The 24556-nt window shown below is 34.4% G+C and overlaps 1 protein-coding gene across 1 annotated transcript in view; it reads right to left on the reverse strand.

Annotated features, from left to right (window-relative positions):
- Positions 1-24556, reverse strand: part of Bank1 (B cell scaffold protein with ankyrin repeats 1) — a 282791-nt gene that overhangs the window by 213421 nt on the left and 44814 nt on the right. Inside the window, exons 3-4 of the mRNA XM_047567484.1 lie at positions 23947-24085; positions 12833-12972 (exon numbers count right to left, since the gene is read on the reverse strand). Coding sequence (XP_047423440.1) covers positions 12833-12972; positions 23947-24085 — 279 coding nt within the window. The remainder of the gene's footprint in view (positions 1-12832; positions 12973-23946; positions 24086-24556) is intronic.

Below are 24556 nucleotides of genomic sequence, written 5' to 3' on the forward strand. Positions count from 1 at the left end.
AGCCATAAAAAGGAATGACTTTATGGAATTTAATGATAAATGGATAAAACTGGAGACTATCATGCTAAGTGAAATAAACCAAAATTCAAAGGTTGAATGTTTCCTTTGATATACAGAAATTAATCTAAAATAAGTGGAGGAGATTACAGAAAAACTAGAAGAAAGTTCAATGGAGTTGACAAAGGGAAATGAGGGTAGGGAGGAGGGATGGGATAGGGAAAGACAGTGGAATGAATCTTACCTAACTGTCCAATGAACATATATGAATATACCACAGGGACTCTCACCATCATTTACATTCACAAGACACTAATGAAAAAAAAATCTGTAAGTAAATAGCAGAAAGACCAGTAGAGCAGAGAAAAGGGAACAAGGGGGAGGGAGGAGGGGAGGGAAAGGAGAAGTACTGGAGACTGAAGAAGAATGAATTATCCTCCTGCCTCAGCCTCCTGAGCTGTTGGGATTAGAGATATGCACTACTGTATCCATCTATGATTTTATAATGATGTCAAAATTAACCCTATTTTCATGTATAACTAAAAAGAACCCATAAAAAAGAAAGAAATATATGTTTAATGTGATATAAATAAAAATGGAGTATTTAATTCCAATTAGTAAGCAGAAACCATAAGTTAAAAAGTCTTCAGCAGGCTAAGCCCACACCCCCACACCAAGGTCAGAGGCCAGTAGCTGAGTCTGCCTGCCTGCCTGCCCCCCTACTGCTGAGGGACACTGGGCCTGCCTCCGTGCTAACTCAGTACACCCTTGCTGGGGCTCCCCAACTTCTTTGGAGGTTGGTGCAGGCATTTTGAATTATTCCTGAGGGTGTGGTCATCATCATTGGAAGGGCAACTCCCTTCCTGAGACACCAACAGGAGACTGGAGGCCCTTTGACAGGTACCTCTATTTACTCACTTATATCCTACACCCTTCCCTATCCTCTTGTTCACAACTAGAAATATTGTAAATAGTAATTGGACTGATCCTGTTTATTTTAAAATTATTAAAGTCTTTATAGGGGCTATCTGTTCAGGGCTACATTTTCTTTGTATTGGGTGCTATTGGTATTGACCTCCCCTTCAAAGGAGAGATAGTGGAAAACTGCAGGGTCATAATAAACCTGTAGGGGGCAAACTTCAGTATCTCTGATCTTCAATGCTAGAGGGGAATATACAGAAACAATATGAAAAAACAGGGGAAGAAAGTGTCGCTAACAAACCAAGATGCTATTGTGATAGACTCCAATGACAGCATGGCAGTAGAAATGACAGAAAAAGAGTCTAGAATCTGCATGATTAAAATGATCCGTGAAACAAAAGATGAGATAAGAGAGCAAATGCAGGCAATGCAGACCATTCCAGTAGACGGTTAAAAGAGCAAATGCAAGAAGCGAAAGAACACTTCAATAAAGAGATAGAGATTCTGAAAACAAACAAACAAACAAATACTTGAAATGAAAGAAATGATAAACCAAATTAAAAACTCAATAGAAAGCATCACTAACAGACTAGACCTCATGGAAGACAGGATCTAAGACAATGAAGACAAAATATTCAATCTTGAAAATAAAGTTGAACAAACTGAGAAGATGTTAAGAAGTCATGAACGGAACCTCCAAGAATTATGGGATATCACGAAAAGACTGAATTTAAGAATTATTGGGATGGAGGAAGGCACAGAGACACAAACCAAAAGAATGAACAACCTGTTCAACAAAATAATATCAGAAAATTTCCCAAACCTGAAAAATGAAATGGACAATCAAATACAAGCGGCTTACAGAATACCAGGTGCACAAAACTACAACAGATCCACACCAAGACATATTATAATGAAAATACCTCACATTCAAAATAAAGATAGGATTTTAAAGACTGCTAGAGAAAAGCATCAGATTACATATAAGGGGAAACCAATACAGATATCAGCAGATTTATCACCCCAGACTCTAAAAGCAAGAAGGGCCTGGAACAATATATTTCAAGCTCTGAAAGAACACGGATGCCAACCAAGAATACTATACCCAGCAAAACTAACCTGCAGATTTGACAATGAAATAAAATCTTTCCAGATAAACAAAAGTTAAAAGAATTTACAAATAGAAAGGCCTGCCCTACAGAACATTCTCAGCAAAATATTTTATGAGGAGGAAGTGAAAAACAACAATACAAGCCAACAACAGGAGGAACTACCCTAAAGGAAAAGCCAATCAAAGGACAAGTGAAAAACCAAAAGTAAGCCAAAATGGCCAGGAATACAAATCATATCTCAATAATAACATTGAATGTCAACGACCTAAATTCAATAACCAAAGACATAGAATAGTAGATTGAATTAAAAAGAAAGACCCAAACATATGCTGCCTTCAAGAGACTCATCTCATAGAAAAAGACATCCACAGACTAAAGGTGAAAGGCTGAGGAAAAACATACCATGCACATGGACCCAGTGAAAAAGCAGGGGTCTCCATCCTCATATCCGATAAAGTGGACTTCAAACCTAAGGTAGTCAGAAGGATAAAGAAGGACTTTTCATACTGCTTAAGGGAAGCATAAAACATCAAAATATAACAATTTAAAAAATTTATGCCCCAAATGATGGAGCATCTACGTATATCAAATAAACCCTTCTCAATTTTAAGAATCAAATAGACCAAAACACTTTAATAGTGGGGAACTTTAACACACCACTCTCACCACTGATAGATCCTCCAAACAAAAACTGAACAAAGAAATTATAGAACTAAATAATGCAATCAATGATATAGACTTAATGAATATTTACAGAGTATTTCATCCATCATCGAGTGAATACACTTTCTTCTCAGCAACTCTTGGATCCTTCTCCAAAATAGACCATATGCTATGCCACAAAAAAGCCATTAGTAAATACAAAAAAATAGAGTTCCTACCCTGTATCCTATCAGACCATAACGGAATGCAATAAGAAATGAACAATAAAATAACAAACAAAAACCACTCATATACCTGGAGACTAAATTATATGCTACTGAATGATGCAATGATAACAGAAGACATCAGGGAAGAAATAAAAAATTCTTCTAAGTAAATGAGAACAATGACACAACATATCAAAATCTCTGGGATACTATGAAAGCAGTACTAAGAGGAAAGTTCATTGCATTGAGCTCATACATTAAAGAAATAAAAAGTCAACAACTAAATGACCTAACAGTACACCTCAAAGCCCTAGAAAAAGAAGAACAGATCAACACCAAAAACAGTATAAGACAGGAAATAATTAAAATCAGAACTGAAATCAATGCAATTGAAACAAGAGAAATAATTCAAAAAATTGACAAAACAAAAAGTTGGTGGTTTGAAAAAGTTAACAAAATTGATAAACCACTAGCCACACTAATGAAGAGAATGAGAGAAAAAACTCAAATTACTAGAATTCGTGATGAAAATGGAAAGATCATGACAGATACCATTGAAATACATAACATAATTAGAAGCTACTTTGAAAATCTATACTCCAACAAAATAGAAAATATTGAAGACATTGACAAATTTTTAGAAACATATGATCCTCCCAAACTGAATCAGGAAGACTTACACAATCGAAACAGATCAATTTCAAGCACGGAAATAGAAGAAGCCATCAAAGGCTTACCAACCAAGAAAAGCCAAGGACCAGATGGGTTCTCAGCCGAATTCTACAAGATTTTAAAAGAAATACTGATACGAATACTCCTCAAAGTATTTCAGGAAGTAGAAAAGGAGGAAACCCTTCCAAATTCATTCTATGAGGCTAGTATCACTCTTATACCAAAACCAGACAAAGACACATCAAACGAAGAAAACTTTAGACCAATATCCCTGATGAACTTAGATGCAAAAATCCTTAACAAAATACTGGCAAATCACATACAAAAATATTTTAAAAAGGTAGTGCATCATGATCAAGTGGGGTTTGTCCCAGGGATGCAAGGTTGGTTGAACATCAGGAAATCAATAAATGTAATTCACCACATCAATAGAGCTAAAGTTAAGAATCACATGATTATTTCAATTGATGCTGAGAAAGCATTTGATAAAATACAGCACCCCTTCATGCTTAAAACACTAGAAAAAATAGGAATAGTTGGAACTTACCTCAACATTGTAAAGACTATCTATGCTAAGCCCACAGCCAACATCATTCTTAATGGAGAAAAATGGAAAACATTACCTCTAAAAACTGGAACAATACAGGGAGGTCCTCTTTCACCACTTCTATTCAACATCATCTTTGAAACACTTGCCAGAGCAATTAGACAGATCAAAGAAATTAAGGGATACAGATAGGAGAAGAAGAATTTGAACTGTCACTATTTGCTGATGACATGATCCTATATTTAGAAGATCCAAAAAACTCCACTAGTAAACTTCTAGAACTAATAAATGAATTCTGCAAAATAGCAGGATATAAAATCAATACATGTAAATCTAATGCATTTCTATTCATAAGTTATGAATCCTCTGAAAGAGAAATTAGGAAAACCACTCCATTCACAGTAGCCTCAAAAAAAAAAAATTGGGGAAATAATCTAACAAAAGAGGTGAAAGATCTCTACAATGAAAACTACAGAATATTAAAGAAATAAACTGAAGAAAACCTTTGAAGATGGAAAGATATCCCATGTTCTTGGATAGGCAGAATTAACATTGTCAAAATGGCCATTCTACCAAAGGCACTATACAGATTCAGTGGAATTCCAATTAAAATCCCAATGATATTCCTCATAGAAATAGAGAAAACAATCATTAACTTCATCTGGAAGAACAAGAGACCTCGAATAGCCCAAACAATCCTGAATAGAAAAAGTGAAGCAGGAGGTATCACAATACCAGACCTTAAACTATTACAGAGTAATAGTAACAAAAACAGCATGGTATTGGCACCAAAATAGACAGGCAGACCAATGGTACAGAATAGAAAACACAGAGACAAAACCACATAAATACAGTCAGCTCATACTAGACAAAGGAGCCCAAAACATACAATGGAGAAAAGATAGCCTATTCAACAAATGGTGCTGGCAAAACTGGAAATCCATATGCAGTAAGATGAAATTAAACCTCTATCTCTCACCCTGCACAAAACTCAACACAAAATGGATCAAAGACATAGGAATTACACCAGACATCCTGCACCTAATAGAAGACAAAGTAGGCCCAAATCTTCATCATGTTGGCTTAGGATCAGACTTCCTCGATAAGACTCCCAGAGCACAAGAAATCAAAGCAAGAATCAATAAATGGAATGGACTCAAACTAAAAAGCTTTTTCTCAGCAAAGGATGAAATTAAGAATGTGAAGAGAGAGCCTACAGAGTGGTAGAAAATTTTTTCCACATGCACTTCAGATAGAGCACTAATCTCCAAAATTTATAAAGAACTTACAAAATTTTACCACAAAAATACAAAGAATCCAATCAATAAATGGGCCAAGGAACCAAACAGACACTTTATAGAAGAAGACACACAGGCAATTAATAAATATATGAAAAAGTGTTCAACATCTCTGGTAATTAGAGAAATGCAAATTAAAACAACTCTAAGATTTCATCTTACTCCAATTAGAATGGTTTTTATCAAGAACACAAACAATAATAGATGTTGGTGTGGATGTGGGGGGAAAGGCACACTTTTACATTGCTGGTGGAGTTGCAAATTGGTGCAGCCACTCTGGAAAGCAGTATGGAGAATCCTAAGAAAACTTGGAATGGACCCACCTTTTGACCCAGTTATCCCATTCCTCGGTTTATACCCAAAGGAACTAAAATCAGCAAACTACAGTAACACAGCCACATCAATGTTTATAGCAGCTCAGTTCACAATAGCTAGATTGTGAAACCAACCTAGATGCCCTCTAATAGATGAATGGATAAAGAAACTCTGGTATATATACATAATGGAATACTATTCAGCCATAAAGAAGAATAATATTATGGCATTTGCAAATAAATGGATGGAATTGGAGAATATCATGCAAAGTGAAATAAGCCTAGCCCAAAAAAACCAAAGGCCGAATGTATTCCCTGATAAGTGGAAAATTATATATAATGGGGTTGGGGGGGTTGGGGAATGAGAGAATAATGGGGGAACTTTAGAATATGTAGAAGGTAATGAGAGGGAGTGGGGTATAAATAATGGTGGATGAGAGAGACATCATTACCCTGTGTACATGTATGATTACACAAATGGTATGAATCTACATTGTGTACAACCATAGTAATGAAATTATGTACCCCATTTGTGTACAATGAATCAAAATGCAGTCAGTAAAAAATTAAAAACTAAATAAAAATAATAATAATTAAAAATATAAAAAATAAACACCTGATTTGATGATAACAGTCAAAGAAAAGAAAAAGTCATCAGTAAAATACATTTTGAACAGTATAAGCTCAAACATGAGGCAATCACCATGCAAGTGCACTGAGACAGTTTCTAAGATAAAAAACTCCAAAGAACCAACAACCAACTGGATGGCTAGGTAACTGAACTCAGAAAAGTTTATTTTCTCCTCATATGAGCTGCTATATCAGCTGTTTATAAATAAATGGATTGATGTACTAAGTAGCATGTACCTGTTTGATTGAATTATTTGGAACTAAGGTATTATTCTTCAGTCTAAAATACCCCAATCAAGCATCATTAACCATCTTTATCTGTTTGGACAGATGGAGACATAGCACAAAAGCACAAACATTTTACTAATTTTTTCAGTAAAATGTAAGTTTTAACAGTATTTGAAGTCTTTCATTAGTCCATTCTAATAAGGGGGAAAAATAATATGAAAAGATAAATCTAGAAAATAAATCTTCAAATTTTCATTTCTTTTGATTATGCTTTTACTACTAATTTCAGGTCTTTCATCAGAAATATGAAACAAGTAATGAAACTGATGGAGGACATATGAAATTCAAATGACTTCTGCATTCTCTAGAAAAGGATTATAAACCCAAAGAAGAGTGAAAGAAAGGACATATAGATACAGAGTTGTAGCAGCCAAAAGAGCATGGTGCTAGCATAAAAACAGACACAGAGGCCAAAGGAATGGAACTGAGGTCAAATGAATCCTCACACACATAATAAATTCACTCTTGATAAAGGGGCCAAAAATATACATTGGAGATAGAACAGCCTCCTCAGTAAATGGTACTGGGATGAGGGAATATCCACATACAGAAGAATGAAATTAGACCCCTACTTCTCACCACATATAAAAATCATTTCAAAATGGATCCAAGACCTAAATATAAGATGTGAAACTGTAAAACCACTAGAAGAAAACACACAGCAGCACTTAAAGATAGCTGTATAGGCAATAGTTTAAAAAGGACCCTCAAATCACAGGCAACAAAATAAAATAAAAAATGTGGAATCAAATCAAGCTAAGAAGCTTCTGCAGGGCAAAGGCAACAGTCGGCAGAGCAAACAGACCACCTGAGAAATGGCAGAAAATATTTACTAACCATTCATCTGACAAAGGACACCTAGCTAGAATATATAAGGAAGGAACTAAAAACACTGAATAAGAAAATAATCTTATTGCCTGGTGCTGGGCTGCATTCCTATAGTCACAGCAGCTCAGGAGGCTGAGGCAGGAAGATTGTAAGTTTGAGGCCAGCCTCAGCAATTTAGAGAGGCCCTAACCAAATCAGTGAGATACTGCTTTAAAATAAAAAGGACAGGTCGGCAGAGGGGGGTATAGCTCAGTCGTAAAGTAACTCTGGGTTCAATCCCTCATTCCAAGAAAAGAAAATAATCATTAAAAATGGGCAAATGATCTGAACAGATATTACTATGGTCTGAACAGGTATTTCTCAAAAGAAGATTTAACAAATGTCTAACAAGTATATGAATACATGCTCAAGTCAAAACCGTAGTAGGCTATTATGTTAAGAAAAATAATCCAGGCACAGAAAGACAAACACCACATTTTCTCTCATATGTGGGAGCTAGACCAAGTCGACCTGGATGTACAACAGTGACTACCAGACATTAGAAAGAGTGTGTGTTGTGGGGTAGGGGGTGGGATGAAGGTAAATTGGATAATGGGCACCAACACAGGTACATAGAAGGAGTATGTTCTGGTGTTCCATAGCACAGTAAAGTGACTGTAGTTCACAATAACCTATATTTTATAAAGGAGTAGAAGAGGAGAGCTTGAAGTCTACGATTTAAGGAACTGATACTGAGGCCTGGGGCAGTAGATCAGTGGCAGAGCACTTGCCCAGCATGTGCAAAGCTCTGGGACCCATCCCCAGTACCACAAAAAAAAAAGAAAAAAAAAAAAAGGAAATGGAAATGTTAATCATATTGCTGTGATCAGTACAGAATGTAATATGCATTAAAATATTTTACTCTGCACATTTGTACAATTAGTACGTGTTAATAACGAAAGTGTACATGGAGAGCTCATATATTTGCAAGTCAGTCCTCTTGAATGGAGAATGGCTGTAATTCCCAGTCTGTTTTGTTTTTTTTTTTCTTAACATAAACTTATTGGATAGTTGAGATGTAGGTGACCGCAGAGAATCAGATTATAGATCCTTCATTGTACACATAAGACAATCTTTTGGCACAGAGGAAACTGAGCTCCCATGAAGTAAATGAAGTGCTGATTTACTAGCTCCTGCCCCAACCAGAACTCATCCCATGATGCCACCATGCAGTGAAGCAAAAGGAAAGATAATCTGCAGTCTCTCAAAATAGAGGTAGATCTCAGATATTTTTTTAAACAATAAACACTTCCTAATTATTCAGAAGAAAGGCAAGACAACTGTATGCTACTAAAAATCAATAAGGAAGTACGTTAATATGACTGAGGCATCCCATGTAGAAACACTCACAGCACAAGGTCTTCATTTTCCTAGTATAATGCACTCTGAGAGTTCATCACTTTATAGGCATCAGATTCATTTATTCAATTTTATAAATAAATTGCAATATATTTTAGGAGGGCAATTTCATTTCTCTCTCTTATTTCTATACCTAGTCTATAGTTTTTTCACTGATTTAGTCAAATAGCACTAGAAGAAAATCCTTCACTTGAGTTCTCCTCACTGTTGGAAGCGATGAATATTAGTTGTGCCCCATATTCCAGAAACTCACCATGGGAAGGATAGTGATCATGCAAAGATGAAAAAGAAGAGGGAAGGGAATGACCTGTTCTAAACGAGGGGAGATAATAGGAGAATACAGAAATGTAAACAAACATAGGAATCAGAGAAGACAAGGAAGGGATGCTTTGGTAGGAGCTGATAATGGAAAAGGTGAGGGACCTTTGAGACAGAATCTTCCTATGTTGTGAGCCACGGAAAGTCTGTGGTGAGAGAAGTTTTAGATAACCCTGGTGTTATAGGAAAGCTTAGATACTAGATGCAGGTGTACCTCTTATCGAATAGGCCCTGATGAAAAGAAGGGGAAGATTTGAGGACAACCAGGGCCTGAAAGGAAATGACAGAAAGGCCTAGGTGTTCCCAGTATCCCTCAGAGAGAAGGATCTCCTAAACAAATTTTTAAGGGAGAGAACTACTAACACCTGAGTCTCAACTCAGTGAAGAAGTTAATCCTTAAGGGAACTGTTAATAGAAAGAAGCACACTAGGGAATTTCTTAGTGTGTTCTCTAAGTCAGCACCCTCTCTTATTCCAACCCCATTTGAGTCCACACTGTATTAACTACTTGTAGGCAGCGTATCAAAGACTAAATAATACATACACCTTACTAAAAAAACTGAAGTATATATAACGTGAAGTTGAAAATAATATTTAAACATGGATAAAGTAAAACATGCCCTTTGACAAATATGCAACACAAAGGTACCATTTTACGAATAAGAATATAACTAAGAAGAATTAAGAAATATAACTAAGAAGAATTATTTGGTATATTTAAAAAACTTTTAGCAAATAGAATCCTAATATTTTGATTAATAATTGCCGTGTTCTTTTAGCATTTTGACCTAATTTTGTTTTTATATTGTATCTAGTTGGTTCCTCTATAAAGTTAACAGTATTGTTGCCCCAAGACAATTTTGTAAATAGGATGAAAATCTCAAAGGTTTTAATTATCTCAGTTAAATAGGAGTTACTATACTTCTAACACCAGCCCTTGAATTCTAATTATCATCCCAAATTGGGATTTGGATTTTTTTTTTCAATTATATCTCTCATATTCTCTATTTTAAGTGATGATCTGGAAATTTCACCTTTATAGGCTATGTACTAGGATTTAGTATGTATCCAAAAAAAAAAAAAAAAAAAGATTTAGGAAGCAGTTAGGAAATTAAATTGGCTTAGGTAAATTGTTCTAAAATCTAATGGACATCATTAAAAATAAAATAAATGTAGATTTCTCATTATCATTTCTTTTTTCCAATTCACAGAGTGGCATTTCACTATATTTCACTACATGCCCAATAGCTTTTAAGTGATAGTAGAAAGTCTTTTATTATAAACTCTAGAAATACTAAAAACTAAACTTCACAGTTTTCTCATTACTAATTCTTTCCTAAAATTCACACAATATTAATGTTATCATATACCAATGACTTTCAAATGACTACAGAAAAGATCTTGTTACTAATTTTAAGATTGCCAAAAACACATCTACCATTACAATTTACTGAAGAACTCAGGGTAGTTTTTAAAATATATTATCTCACCTAAGTAGGTAAGTGTTGAAAAATCTCAAATTTGCTAGTATATGTTCTGACAAATACCCAATAACTATAGTAAATAAAACTACAATGTATGTTGTGTTTTGAAAAGATATGTTCAGTAGATCATTTACAAAATATCCAATTTTCCCAACTTAATTGACAGAGTAGGGCAGGAAAAAAACAATTACTGTAATGTTCTGTACTAAAAAAGAAAAACACAGCTTCTTACACATTCTTTAAATATACTCTAAATGAGAGCAAAGCCAAATGACAAAAGGAAAAAAACAAGAGCCAACAAGGAGAACCGTGTGGGCTAGGACAACTTAAGGACCCCAATGACAAGAGCAAAGCCTCCAGTCCCATCTTCAGTCGTGTACATTATGTGTCCTACATATAACATATGGTATTGCATATAAGGCATATAATGTATATAACTACGACCCCCAAGCTTGCTGGAGGGGAGAAATCCTAATATGCAGCCATTATCTTTTCCACCTCTCATTTCTGACCGTGAGGGTGAAAATAAAACGGAATTTTCTAGTTATCTATAAAATGTGCAAAAAAAAAAAAAGTTCACATTTGCTTCAGGCTGTAGAAGAAATCATGGCTTGCATATTATTGCATTCTGGAAAAATTGTCCAGGAGTCATGAATTACATTTAATTTTCACTATATCCAAAACTTACCCCACCAGAAAAACCAACACACACACACAAAATGTAATTGAGAATTACTTTACATCCACATTGACTGAATACTGATAACCTTTATTAATCTTTTTGTTATGAATAGAATTTTTAAGTAGAAGACAAAGTAGATTTGTCACAAGAAAATGAAACAATCTGTATTTCAAGCTACTAGTTTTGTACTTGCTTTGCAATTACAATATAGACATTTTGTCAAATGTCCTCAAGACTTCCCAGTTTGACAAATGGCATTTCACTTTCTGTCCTTTTCTAATACATTTTTACATTTTCCATTGTTCTAAAATATGGTGTTCATAAAGGAGAACTCTAATAGCAAAAAAAAATGTGTCACAGGAAAATGTAACAAAGCCTCCAATTCCAAACTAGCTTAAACATATAAAGCTTCATGACAAACTGTCAACCTCACTATCATGAACAGCTTTGTTATGAATCTTATAGGATATTTTATGGGAAATTTGTGATCACAAATACCACATCGATCAACCCAACAACCCGTTTCTTCACTTCGATTCCCTTACACCTCCCTTCCCAACAAGGCAATTAAGCAAAATTAAAATTCTAATTATCAACTAGCTAGAAAAAAGAAATGACTTTTTCACTCTGAAAATCTGATGTAATAATCACACAAAGGTTAAAAGTTTTACATTAAGCCAGCTTTCTAGTAAAAGTAGGTCAAGTAACAAAAAATAAAATGCAGAAGTTAAACATTGGTGGTTTAAGATTCCTCAAGTTGTGATTGTCACCTTCTAACATCCACGAGGGTCAGACATTTGCAGAAAAAAAGTCCCTAACAGGGGACCTTAAAGGAAATTAGGAATGCTTCACAAAATTATCATTGGTGAATAATACTTTGTTACATGAGAGAAACAAACAGGGGCTTGGAGATACTTCTTTGCATGTCTCCTAGGAAATTTTACACTTTCTAGAATTCCTAATAAACACTGATCACATAAAACAAAAATTTTCACTTTCAGACAACAGTGGTAAGTGAAACTAAGAAAAATATATTGAACCTGGAAATGTTCACATGAAAACAATTTCTAGGTTAACACAACATGCTCCCCTTTTGATGGTATTTTGGTTTGTCTGAGTTCTTAACCTCAGTCAGATAGATGATCTGTGTGTTCTCCAGATCTGAATAAAGATGAAATTCATTTCCTAATAACTCTCTCTAATCTCTCTTTTTTTTGTCTGCCCTGCAACAGAGCTCATCACCACAGCCATGTGGTCGTGGACAACTCTCTCCCATTGGCATTATCTGAAATGACTTGAACTGTAGGCAAAGTAATTTCCTGCAACTCTGTACTTACGGAGGTTCACATCTTCCCTTTGTATTGATCAGCAATTCATTCTTACTCGATCAACACTCAAATTTTATACCAAAGCAGGAATCCTCTTATCCCGCCTCAGCTTACCTTATGATTAGCTCCATGGAAGAGTTCACTTACCTTGCACAAACCCTCTCCTGGATCTGCTGCTCTGTGTGTGCATTCCACTGACTCTGCTCTTGCATAGTATTTAACCTCTGCTGTGGCCTTAATGATTCCATCACAGTAGATACTGACATTGACTGAGCCAGCAGGAAAATCTTATCAAAACACAAATAAGAGTTAGGAATGGGAATATATGACACATATATCATATTATTCTATATGTTAAAGAACATGAAAGAAGACTTTAAGACTTCATAACAATTTTCATGAAAATGATGTGCTCCCACAGCATTTCAGATACATCCGTGTTGGAACCTATCTTTTCTTTTATGCATTGCTCAAGTTGGCAATGCTCTGTGGGTGATGCTGCTGCCATAACTGTTTTTGTTGGACTGCAAGCTGTTGAGACTGGTCTGAAGTTGACAGGAGATTTACAAGAGGAGATACACCATTTGCTGGAATGATCAAACCTACAATCTGTTTCCCGTCTTCTCTTCTTAACTGAACTATTTGCATTTTCACATTTGTGCCACTGACAGAGGGGAGAACACCTTCAACTTTTGTCCATACACTCAGTACTGAACCACATAATACATAATATGTGCGGCAGCGAAGACCATTCTCACAAACTAATCCCAAACTTGCTTTTTGGCAATTGCCACGCCAGTAAGCATGAGTATAGGTATCTGCAGATGAATTATACTGGTCTAACCAGTGCACCGGGCATCTTCTGAGACTACCTTCTTATATTTCTTTTTTAAGTCAGCACAAATTTCTAATTTGAGCTGTTTCTCATTATTTGGTCAATAAACCAAGAAAAGTTTCTTTTTAGGGTTTACTTCTTTAACTAAGATTGCAGTTTTCTTGTTGTTCCTTATTTGCAGTGATGTAAAAGCCGTTATCTGGTCCTGTCAACTCTGCTCAAATTTTGGTTGCTTCCTTCTCCCAGGACATTCCTTTCCCTACACTAATCATGTATAATTCTACATGACTAGAGGTTGAATATCCTGGTGTCAGAAACTTCTTAACATCACTTTTCCTCATCTTTTCATCTCCAGAAACAAGATCTAGGATTTTCATATCATATCTTCCATTTTTTTTTTTTTGGCATTTTGAACAACTGCAGTAAGCATGTTCACAAAATACTGAAACGATGTATTCTGTTGATGCACCTCCATGCCCAGAATTTTACTAATGCCTGTCACTTAAATTTTCTTACCTTTAGTACTTAGAAACCACAAAATGGAATTTTAGATTTAATTTTTTTAATGTAAAAGAACATATTATAACATGTTAAATTATAATAAAAGCAAAGCATTAAATCCTTTCTTCATACTTACTCATATTTGGGGGGATAAAGATCTACAATCATCTTTACATGATTCTTTAGAATTTATAAAAGTGTAGCCATTCATTAAAAGCTAGGTACTTGTTACCAATCTTATGAAGAAAATTTTAATTTAATTATGGGCAAGCTCTTCAAAATTGTATTTGGAAAGAGTAGTACCAATTGAAATTACAGAACTTATATTCAATTGATTAGAATGAAAAACCCTGGGGAAAGCAAGGTTTAATGCCCTGATACTTAAGCATGCTCTGTATGTGCACAATCCATTCATCTGAAGCTGTTAGTAACAAATTATTCAAGGTGATTCGTAGACTGCCCTGTGAATTTTGCTGTATCATACCAACATAGTTAAAGTTATGTAAAAATCAGGGGCTCTTAATGAAAGAATAACAGTGTATAATTATTTCAATAGAAAATTTATGTTTTATTGTAATATAAGTAAATAAAATTTAGCTCTTTAAAGTTTTATTTTTTGGATAGTTCTTAAAAAGTTTTTATTCTGTCACAGAGATATTTCCTAAATTCTGTTGAAAAAATTGTCACTCAAAATGTGTGGGGTTTGGAATAAGTCATTAATTATAAAACCAATAGCCTTGAACAGGCTTGAATATTTAAAATTTCTTAAGGCTCAAGCATTAATTTTACTTTATCTCATGAAAAAGTTAGTGGAGCTCTTACAATTTTATTCAGGGAAATTTAAAGGCAACAAAAGCATTCTTAAGCTTAACTGGGTCAAGGAGCTGAGCTGTCCTCATTCTGTATTCTTGACAAGATACAGACTTATAGTACAAAAGAAGAAGCTCTGTCTTCCTGAAGAAGTATTCACCCAGTAGAGCATGAAAGAGAAATCTGAACCCAAATCACCTGCGTTAAAGTGGTGATGGCAGTCCAGAGTTCCTGAAGTCAATAAAATGAGTTTCTATAGATTTCCAGAAGATGATTTTTTTGGATTTTTATTTTATTGTTGTAAATCATGAAAATGATTTTGAAGATGATACTGACTTCACGTACTGGGAAAAAGATTAGTAGCTTTACCATGGAGAGTTATCCTACTGAAAGTTTGTCAGACAATGAGTAAGAGATGCGTGCTGAGAAGATGTGCTGGGTAGTTCTTTGCTACAGAACACTTAAAACTCTAGTTTCTTTAGAGTCCAACATGAAAATGAATGAATTTGTTTTTGATATATAGATTAACTAGTTGGCTCAAAACTTTACCAGGGTGTTTACTGATAATGATGTTCTGTTAGTGCAAGCTTTCAAAGAAATGCCCTCTGAAGTATCATGTTTGCTGCACGTATTTTCATATCTGACTAGTGGAAGTTACTAGATTAAAACCTAATTACTGTTTCCACCCATATATGTTTGTGGAATCATTTGGTTGGGAGACCCCCCTTAGCAGTATACTATTACATCCATCTTTTCATGAACATATCAATTTGGTTTTTTCATGAACTGGAACTGAACAACTTGAGCATAATCTCATTTTAACATGGATTTACTATGACTACATTTTATAGCTTTACAAAAAAAAAAAAAAAAAATAGAAACAGGGCCTGGAGTTGTAACTCAGTGGTAGAGTGCTTGCCTAGAATGTGTGAGGCACTGCATAGAAATAAATAAATAAAATAAAGGTATTGTGTCCATTTAAAACTAAAAAAAAAAAAAAAAAAATGAAAAAAGAGAAACCAATTAATTTAAAGACTTAAATAGAAAAGAGAAAAAAAAATCCTGCTGTTTACCATCTAGACTGGGGTAACAATTAACATCTAACACTGGAAGTGCACACAGATAGAGGTCAAGGTCATCAAACCAAGCAAGCACATTAGAGTCAATTATGAAGAGGTAAAAAGACCCACAATGAAAGGAAAACAAGGAGCCCCTTCCCTTCATTAGATATAAATACAGAGAAGCAATGATAAAGGAATGCTATTTAAATTTCAAACCTCAAACTCCAAGCCATTTAATGTCTTTGTCTTTTTAAAAATTATTAATATAAAATTTTCTATTTCCAGACTACAGATGATAATTGAATATATTGGCTTCTAATTTATACTGAGTAGTAAAGCATGGCATAAAAAAGACTTTGATAACTTTCCCTTTCTCCATGATTCAATTGGTCATTCCTTCTAGATTAGGTACAAAGAGATGTAATTTAGGGAATATACAATCCAAAGATATTTCTGAATAGTAAAAATATTTTACATATTCTGTAACAGCTGATATTTCACAAACCCATTAAGAGCTCTTTTGCTGGTGTTATTTTCACTATCTGAGAAACCATCTCACTTTGAAAGTCAATTTTAGTCTCATCCTTTATGATAAGCAACAAATGAACTCAACTAATATTTCCATGAGATCTGTTTTGACTATTAGGATTAAATACAGGTGGTGTCAAAACCTTGGTCCTGCCTAAAAATTAAATCTCAATGTAAAGTGTTCAAATCACAAATTGATCATAGAAATCTGTTTATCAATGTTGTTTCTCTTAAGCATGTTTGGCATAATATTTGGCATATCCTGCAGTGTTTTTCTAGCTCTTTTAATGAAATAGAAATTTATAATTCATATTACCTAGAGTGAAGTTTCCTAATTAATAAAGGGAATCTATATTTCTCAGATACATTATGCATTCCTTTCAACCTTTAATTAGTCACTCTCCTGCTGTGCTGTTTTTTGTTTTTTATTTTTATTTTCCTGGCTGTGATACAGATACCAAAGGAATACTCTCTTCCTTTTGCACAGAAATTACCTAATATTTGGAGTCGAAAGATTTCACATAGATTTTTATAGATTAGACATAAGTTAGAACTATAGTAACTTCAAATTACTTTAGTCCAAAGTTCTTGTCAGGGACAAACCTATGGATACCATCGGGAAGGTGTGTTTCTTGGAAAATGAAGTAATTATAGTTGTATCAAGTTACTGAGCTAAACAGAAAGGGGAGATGAGAAAAATAGAGGATATTTTCTCAAATGAAAAAATTAGGTTAAGATGTAGAAGTGGGTCACAGGTAAAGATGCTGCAAAGAAAAAATTATATTTTAGGATTTCCTGACAGGTCAGCATCATTGTACATGAACATATTTGTTTTTCTCTGCATTGTTACCACATGAAAATGGCTCTGTTAATTTTTATGGAAGGCAGAAAATTAATGATTCAATATCTTTAAGATATAGACCAATTCAGAACATCCCTTTCTTCTTGTGTGAGTTTTGGTAGCTTATGTCTTTCAAGGAATTTGCCCAAGGGTCTAAATTTTCAAACTTGGACTTTTATAGTGTTCACAGTACCCTTTGCTATAATTGAAATGTTCCAGGAACAGTAGTAATGACCCATATTTTATTTCTGATATTGGAAATTGTGGTTTTCTTTCTTTCTTGGTTAGCCAGGCTAAAAGTTGATCAATTTTATGGATCTTTAAAAGAACTAACATTGAATTTTATTGATTTTACTTCATATTTTCATTTTTATTATTTTCTGTTTTAATTTTTTAATAATTTATTTTCTTCTGCTTGCTTTATGCCTAAATTGCTCATCTTCCTCTGTTTTCTTAAGGTAGAGGCATTTTTTAATTGATTTTAAATATTCTTATTTTCTATTACAGATGATCTATAAGAATTTTCCTGACATTGTGTTCTCTGCATCTCACAAACTTGGGTAAGTTATATTTTAATTGTATTTCAAATTATTTTTTTATCTTTTCTTTTATTAAGTTTGCTTTTTCACCTCCAAATATTTGGGGAAGTTTCCAACTATCCTTCTGTTATTGATTTTGATGTCATTTCTATTGAGGAAAACTTTGTGTCATTTCCATTTGTTTATATTGATCAAAATGATTTTTTAAAAAGACCGGTATTCCTAAAAGAGTTTGTCTTTTGTTTTTAACTGTCTGTGGTTTGTATAGAATACATCTAAATTATTTTTTTATATTTATCTTGTATTGGGTTTTATGAACTCCATGAATTTGTTTTGGAGTCTGTCACTAATATTTGAATATTTTGTGTGCTGCATTTTGTCACATTTCTTATATTCCAATTTCATGTATGCTGTACCTCTTAAAATTATCCCATATTTCTTGAATTGTCTGTCTCCTAAAAACATGTCTTTTCAATTTTTATATTTAAGTTTGGGAAATTTCCATTGAGTTGATTTTAAGTTGTTTGCTTCTTTCCTTACCTATGTCCAGTTTACTAATGAGCCCATCAAAGTTACTTCTCATTTCTGATGCAGTGATTTCTACTTTTAGTATTTCCTTTTGATCATTAGAGTTTTTCTCTCTTTACATTATCCATATGTTCTTGCATTTGATAGCTTTTGTTCATAAATTAACATCTTAATTTTAGTTATTTAAAATTCCCTGTCTGGTAATTTCAACACCTGTGTCACATCTAAGTCTGGTCTGATGCTTAGTTTGTCTCTTTAAATTGTGTTTTATCTTGCTTTTGGCATGCCTTGTAATTTCAGGTTGAAAATCAGACCTATATCAGGTAACAACCACTAAAGTAAATAGTCTTGTAATGAAAAAAGGAATTGGTCTCTATTTAATGGTGTTTTATGGCTGTAGGTGCCAGAGGCTTCCAATTTCTCTGCTATCCTTGATTTAGTCTCTCCTCTTGAGTTGGGCTTCCCTCAGCACTTCAACTGTAATCCATGACCATTATATAGGAATAGTGTTGTAGTGCAGGATGGGAGGCATTTCATAGGCTTATGATTATGTCTCAGTCTTTAATATCTCTAATTTATTCATTTTTAAATATTTCTTGACTATGATATCACAAGTGTTTTTGCTGTAGCATAGCATTCCCTACTCCGCTTCAGGGGGACCTATAGACTATAGGAAGCTATGTTGGAATGATGCTTTTCCCAGCTGGAAAAAAAAGCTCTGTACAGCTCTGGTGAAGTAGTTGCCACTACAGAGTAGGCCTGGCAGTATTTAGCCAGATTTTCTTTTACTCTGATCTAGCCTGAGGACCTAAGGTCTCTTTCTCACATCTTCATTATGTGAACCTGGTGGGAGGATCCTGGAGGTAACACTCACAAAAGTACTGTGCCTCCTAAATCTACAGCCCCCAGGTATTTACTCTTTTTTTAAATTACTTATTTATTTATTTTTTTTTACTTTTTACAGACTGCATTTTGATTCATTGTACATAAATGGGCTACATCCTTTCATTTCTATGGTTGTACACGATGTAGATTCATACCATTCGTGTAATCACAAATGTACATAGGGTAATGATGTCTGTCTCATTCCACCATTTTTCATACTCCTCTCCCTTTCATTTCCTTCTACATAATCTAAAGTTCCTCCATTCTTCTCTCACTCCCCACTCCCCCACCCTAAAGTATTGCACATGTAACTTGCAGGAATTCATCAAAGTTGATGCTAAAGCACTAAAGTACTCCTACCAGTTTATGGCTCAGTGAATTCTATTTCAGGTAAGCAGATCTCAAAGGTCACTCCTTTGATGCCCCTCTTCCAGCGTTTTGCATAACGCTTTGTCCTTGTTGGGGTTGAAAACACAGCACCTCAGATTATGATGCCTTAGTGTGCTGAGTACTTTGAACTGAAAGAAACTGGAAGGGCCTCAGAACTAAGGTCTGACCTTTTCCCATCCCACCACTTCCCATCCCTTTTTCTTACTTGAGAGAGTCACAGAACAGAATTTGCCTTCTCCAAGGTAGTTCCAACAACTAGAATATCTCTTCCCAAAAGCAAACCTTAATACTTTGAAACGTTGCACTCTTCTCCCTTGAAGACCCTCATTACAGGGGGTCTTAGTCCACACCTGGAAGAAGGGATGCTACCCAGAGAGGCCAAGAAGAATCTGAACACTTTCCTGGGTTGCCTTCCTCAGTCGGTTTATCATTTGATCACATCTTTGGTCCCATTACAATTCTATACACTGTCCATTCCTCATTGAACCTAAACATAAAAATAATTTTCTCTGCGTCTTTGGGTCTTGTTTCTGAAGCTTCCAGCATCACATAAAACTTTGATTACATGAATGTGCTATGTTTTGCTCATGTCAGTCTGTCTTTTGTTTTGGACATGTCAACTACGGCCCCTTTGATGGGTAAGCAGAGACACAGTGCCTTTCCACCCCTATGCCCTGCAACCTACTTTTCACATGGGTTCAAGGGTACTCCAATTTTAGTTTGCTCAGCTTTATCTTTATAAAAATGGGGAGTGAGAACTTCTAAGTTCTCTGCTTGATAAGGCTGAAACCATTAGTATGATATTATTTGTAAAACTTTGGCTTTGAATAGGTAGCTGTGTTTGGCTCATGGTATAAAATGAAGTTCTTACTAGGGTTCAAAACATTTCAAAATCAGAGAAAGTAAAATTCTTGGACTCTTCTGCTGAAGCATTTCCTGTCTATATTCCCACACAAATTCATGTAAAAATTGCGTATATTGTGGCATTCACTTTTGAAGAAAATCCCTCATTAATCACTCATTAATTTCTACATACTGATAGAAAGAACAACTTGTAGAAATTTAAACAGGATAGCTAACAAATAGTGATTTATTTATTGATTGAGGACATGTTATTATTTTACCAAGTACACAATATTATGCCCTTATGTATCGTGGGAGAGAAGGAAAATTAGTTTCCCATTTTTCTGATAAGCAATTTGAACTTTGGCATCTTTTTATCCTCTTCTTCTCTTTTTTATGTTAAATAGATATGATATTTGTACTTTCTTATGGGGCATGGTATTATAATTCAATAGATGTATTCAACGTGTAATGATCAAATCAGGTTAATTATCTTTTCTATGAGAAATAAATTATCATTTCTATGAGAAATTCTTCTCTAGTTATTTTGAAATATATAATAATTCTGTGGACTCTAGTTGCCCTGTTATACTAAAGAACACCAGAACTACTACTCCTCATTTGAGTGAATGTTGGTACCCATTATCTACCCTTTCTCTATCCCACCTCCTCCCCACCCTTCCTAGGCTCTACTGACCTCTGTTCTGCTCTATATTCCTATGTGCTCAACTTTTTTAGCTCATGTGGTATTTGTCTTTTCACTTCCTTATTTCACTGAGCATAATGTTCTTTGGGTCCATTCATGTTGTTAAAATAACAGGATTTCAGATATTTTTAATGAATGAATAATATTTCATTGCAGACATACATACAAACTGTGTGTGTGTGTGTGTGCATGTGCACACACTCACCCCCATTCTGACTACTGTGGATAGTGCTGTAGAAGCCATGGTAGTGTAGGTATTTCTTTGATATAATGATTTCACTTCCTTTGGAAATAAACACCAAATTCCAGTTGTGGAATTGCCAGACCATATGGTATTCTACCTTCAGTTTCTTGATGAACCTTTATTTTGTTTTCCATAATGGTTGTACCAAGTTTCCTTCCCATCAGTAGTCTACAAAGGTTCCCCTTTCTCCATACCCTTGCCAGCATTTGTTATCTTTTGTCTTTTTGATAATAGACATTCTAACTCGGTTGAGATGATAAATCATTATGGTTTGATGTACATTTCTCTCATGATGCAATGTGGAAATTTTTCATATACTTGCTGGGAACATCTTCTTTTAAAAATTGTCATTTCAGATCATCTCCCCACCCCCATTTTTTGTGGTCTGGGGATTGAACCCAGGGTCTCATGCACACTAGACATAGCACTCTACCACTGAGCCACATCCCCAGCTCCATTTCTTCAATATTTGGAGGGCAGTGGTACCAGGAATTCAACTCAGGGGCACTTGACCACTGAGCCACATCCCCAGCCCCATTTTGTATTTTATTTAGAGACAGAGTCTTACTGAATTGCTTAGTGCCTAGCTTTCGCTTGAGGCAGGTTTCGAACTCATGATCCTCCTACCTCAGCCTCCCGAGCTGCTGGGATTATAGGTGTGTGCCAACAATCCTGGCATTTTCTTCAATTTTTAATAGGATTATTTTTCTTGTTGGAATTCCTTATATATTCTAGATCTTAATTCCTTCTGAGATGTATAGCTTGAAAATACTTTCTCCCATTCTTTAGGTTGTTTCTTCACTCTGTTTGCTGTACAGAAGCTTCCTAGATTAATATAATCCCATTTATCTAGTTTTGCTTTTGTTGCCTGTGTTTTGGGATCTTTAGTCTATCCCAATATCTTGAAGTATTTCCTTTGTGTTTCTGTCCAGTAATTTCAGGATTTCAGGAACTTTGACGTGGCTTCATTATAATACTCTTAGCCATTAGGTACATTGTGCAAAAAACTTAGGTCATGTGAATAATTTTATTTGACATCTTGATCTCTTACTTGGGAAATATTTAAGTACTTTTTAATTTACAATATTGACTTTTTTTCTGTAGTGATTTATTCTAACTAAATTTAATTTAAACTCTAAAAGTAATTAGTTAGAAATTATTGTTCATAAATCAGTTAAGAATGTGACATAAGGCCAGGCACAGTGGCACACACCTGTAATCCCAGTGACTGGGGAGGCACAAGCAGGCGGATCACAAGTTCAAGATGAGCTTTAGCAATTTAACCAGGCTCTAAGCATCTTAGTGAGGCCCTAAGCAACTTACTGAGACTCTATCTCAAACAAAAAAATAAAAAGGACTGGGAGTGTTGCTCAATGGTTATGCACCCCTGGGTTCAATTGCCAGTACCAAAAAAATAAAAGAAAAGAAAAGAAAAGAAAAGAAAAGAAAAGAAAAGAATGCGACTTAAGGAAGTAGGGGGCTTAGTGACAAGAAAGAAAAGAAAAAGAATTCTTTATGACCTCACTCCTGCACATGCTTGTCTATGACAAGAAGCAGTGTCTGAAATGTTTATGAAGTCTTAGCATAAAGTCCTTCCTTCTTATAATCCAACTTCAACCCAAGCTGTGCAAGGAAATCCAGACACATGTTTTGCCTAAAACACACAAAGGTCTGTGAATGTTCTATAAATGTTCTGTATAATAGTCACATTCTAAAAGGGGGGAAAAGAGGAGTTCAAGATGTGTTTGACATACTTTTCAATTTTAAATATTCCTACCACAATTCCAAATTCATAAGGTTGAGCATATTTTCATTTCAAACTATATTATGAAGTTTTATGAAGTAATTTTATTCTTTGATTGTAAAAGAATATCATCAAATAAAAACAAGTAGTCTTAACATAATAAAACATATAAAAATGATATATTACATTTTATTTTATTTACAATTATTGTGGCAAGTATGGTTATTCTGTCTGGAATTTTATATCTAATACAATTAAAAATGCTGTATGTAAATCTGGGTAATCAAATGATTAGCTTCATAAATGAAATAAGGAAATGATGCAAAGATTATATGTAGAAATGGTACCATGATTAGAAAACACTGAAAAAGAATTACACTTTCCAGAACAACCAAAAATGTATTCAGAGACTTGGTGGGGGAAGGTAAAAAGGAAAAGAAAACAGAAAATTCATTTTAACAAACCCAAATATCTGCTAATCTGAATGTTACAACAAAATAAATAAGTTTTGTTCCAAATTTATTAGTTGATGTATATGAATGTGCTCTCTGTTGGCATTTAAAAATGTGTCATGTTACTGACTGTCATTTCACTACATGGTACACGATAGCATTTCTCATAATTTACACATTCTTACTTTTGCAAATTCAGATTAATAATAACAACCTTGGGTATGTGAAACTAAACACAGGAAACACCTGCAGAAAAATATTAGTTTCTGTAGGGAAGCAAAACCATTTATCATAAATTTAATGAAAGGAACTCAAAGTGATGTTTTATACTTATTAAAGCATAAAAATTCTTACCTAAAGCTTTCATACACCAGACTTTCTTATTCCAAAGGGTCGGCTGAGTTCTAATGTGCACTTTGTTTGATATAAACTCAACCTCCACAGTTTCAGCAATCACTTCCTCTCTCAAAAGAATGAATATCTCACCAGGATTCTATAAAGTGAAAATGTAACACAGTTAAGTTTAACTTAACCAGAGAATCCATTACATTTATTAGTGATAAAGATCATACCCCATCACTGAGTAAGTCTTCAATCCTCTTTATATTAATTTCAGTTATATTCAGAAGTGAAATATGTAAAAGTTATGCTCTTACACTTTAAATTTATCAGTTTGGTATCTATCAAATGCTTCTTTTTCCCTCTCACCTCTTCCTGCTGTGGCTTACTGTCCATCATTTCACAGATAAGCATGGGACCATCAATCAACTTTTAACCAAATCCTTTTCCCAGATCCCTTCAGCTTACTAGAACTTGGTTTCTCTATAAATAAGGCCTTAAATTTCATGGTAAGAGCTCTTACTATTTTAAATATAATGGAAATTTTTAATGTCTAGTAATTTTATATTTTATATAGTAAACCATCTCTGATTATTCTTTATTTATACGAATATCTGTAAAAGTT

Source organism: Sciurus carolinensis, chromosome 10 (assembly GCF_902686445.1).
Source record: "Sciurus carolinensis chromosome 10, mSciCar1.2, whole genome shotgun sequence".
Taxonomy (NCBI): domain Eukaryota; kingdom Metazoa; phylum Chordata; class Mammalia; order Rodentia; family Sciuridae; genus Sciurus; species Sciurus carolinensis.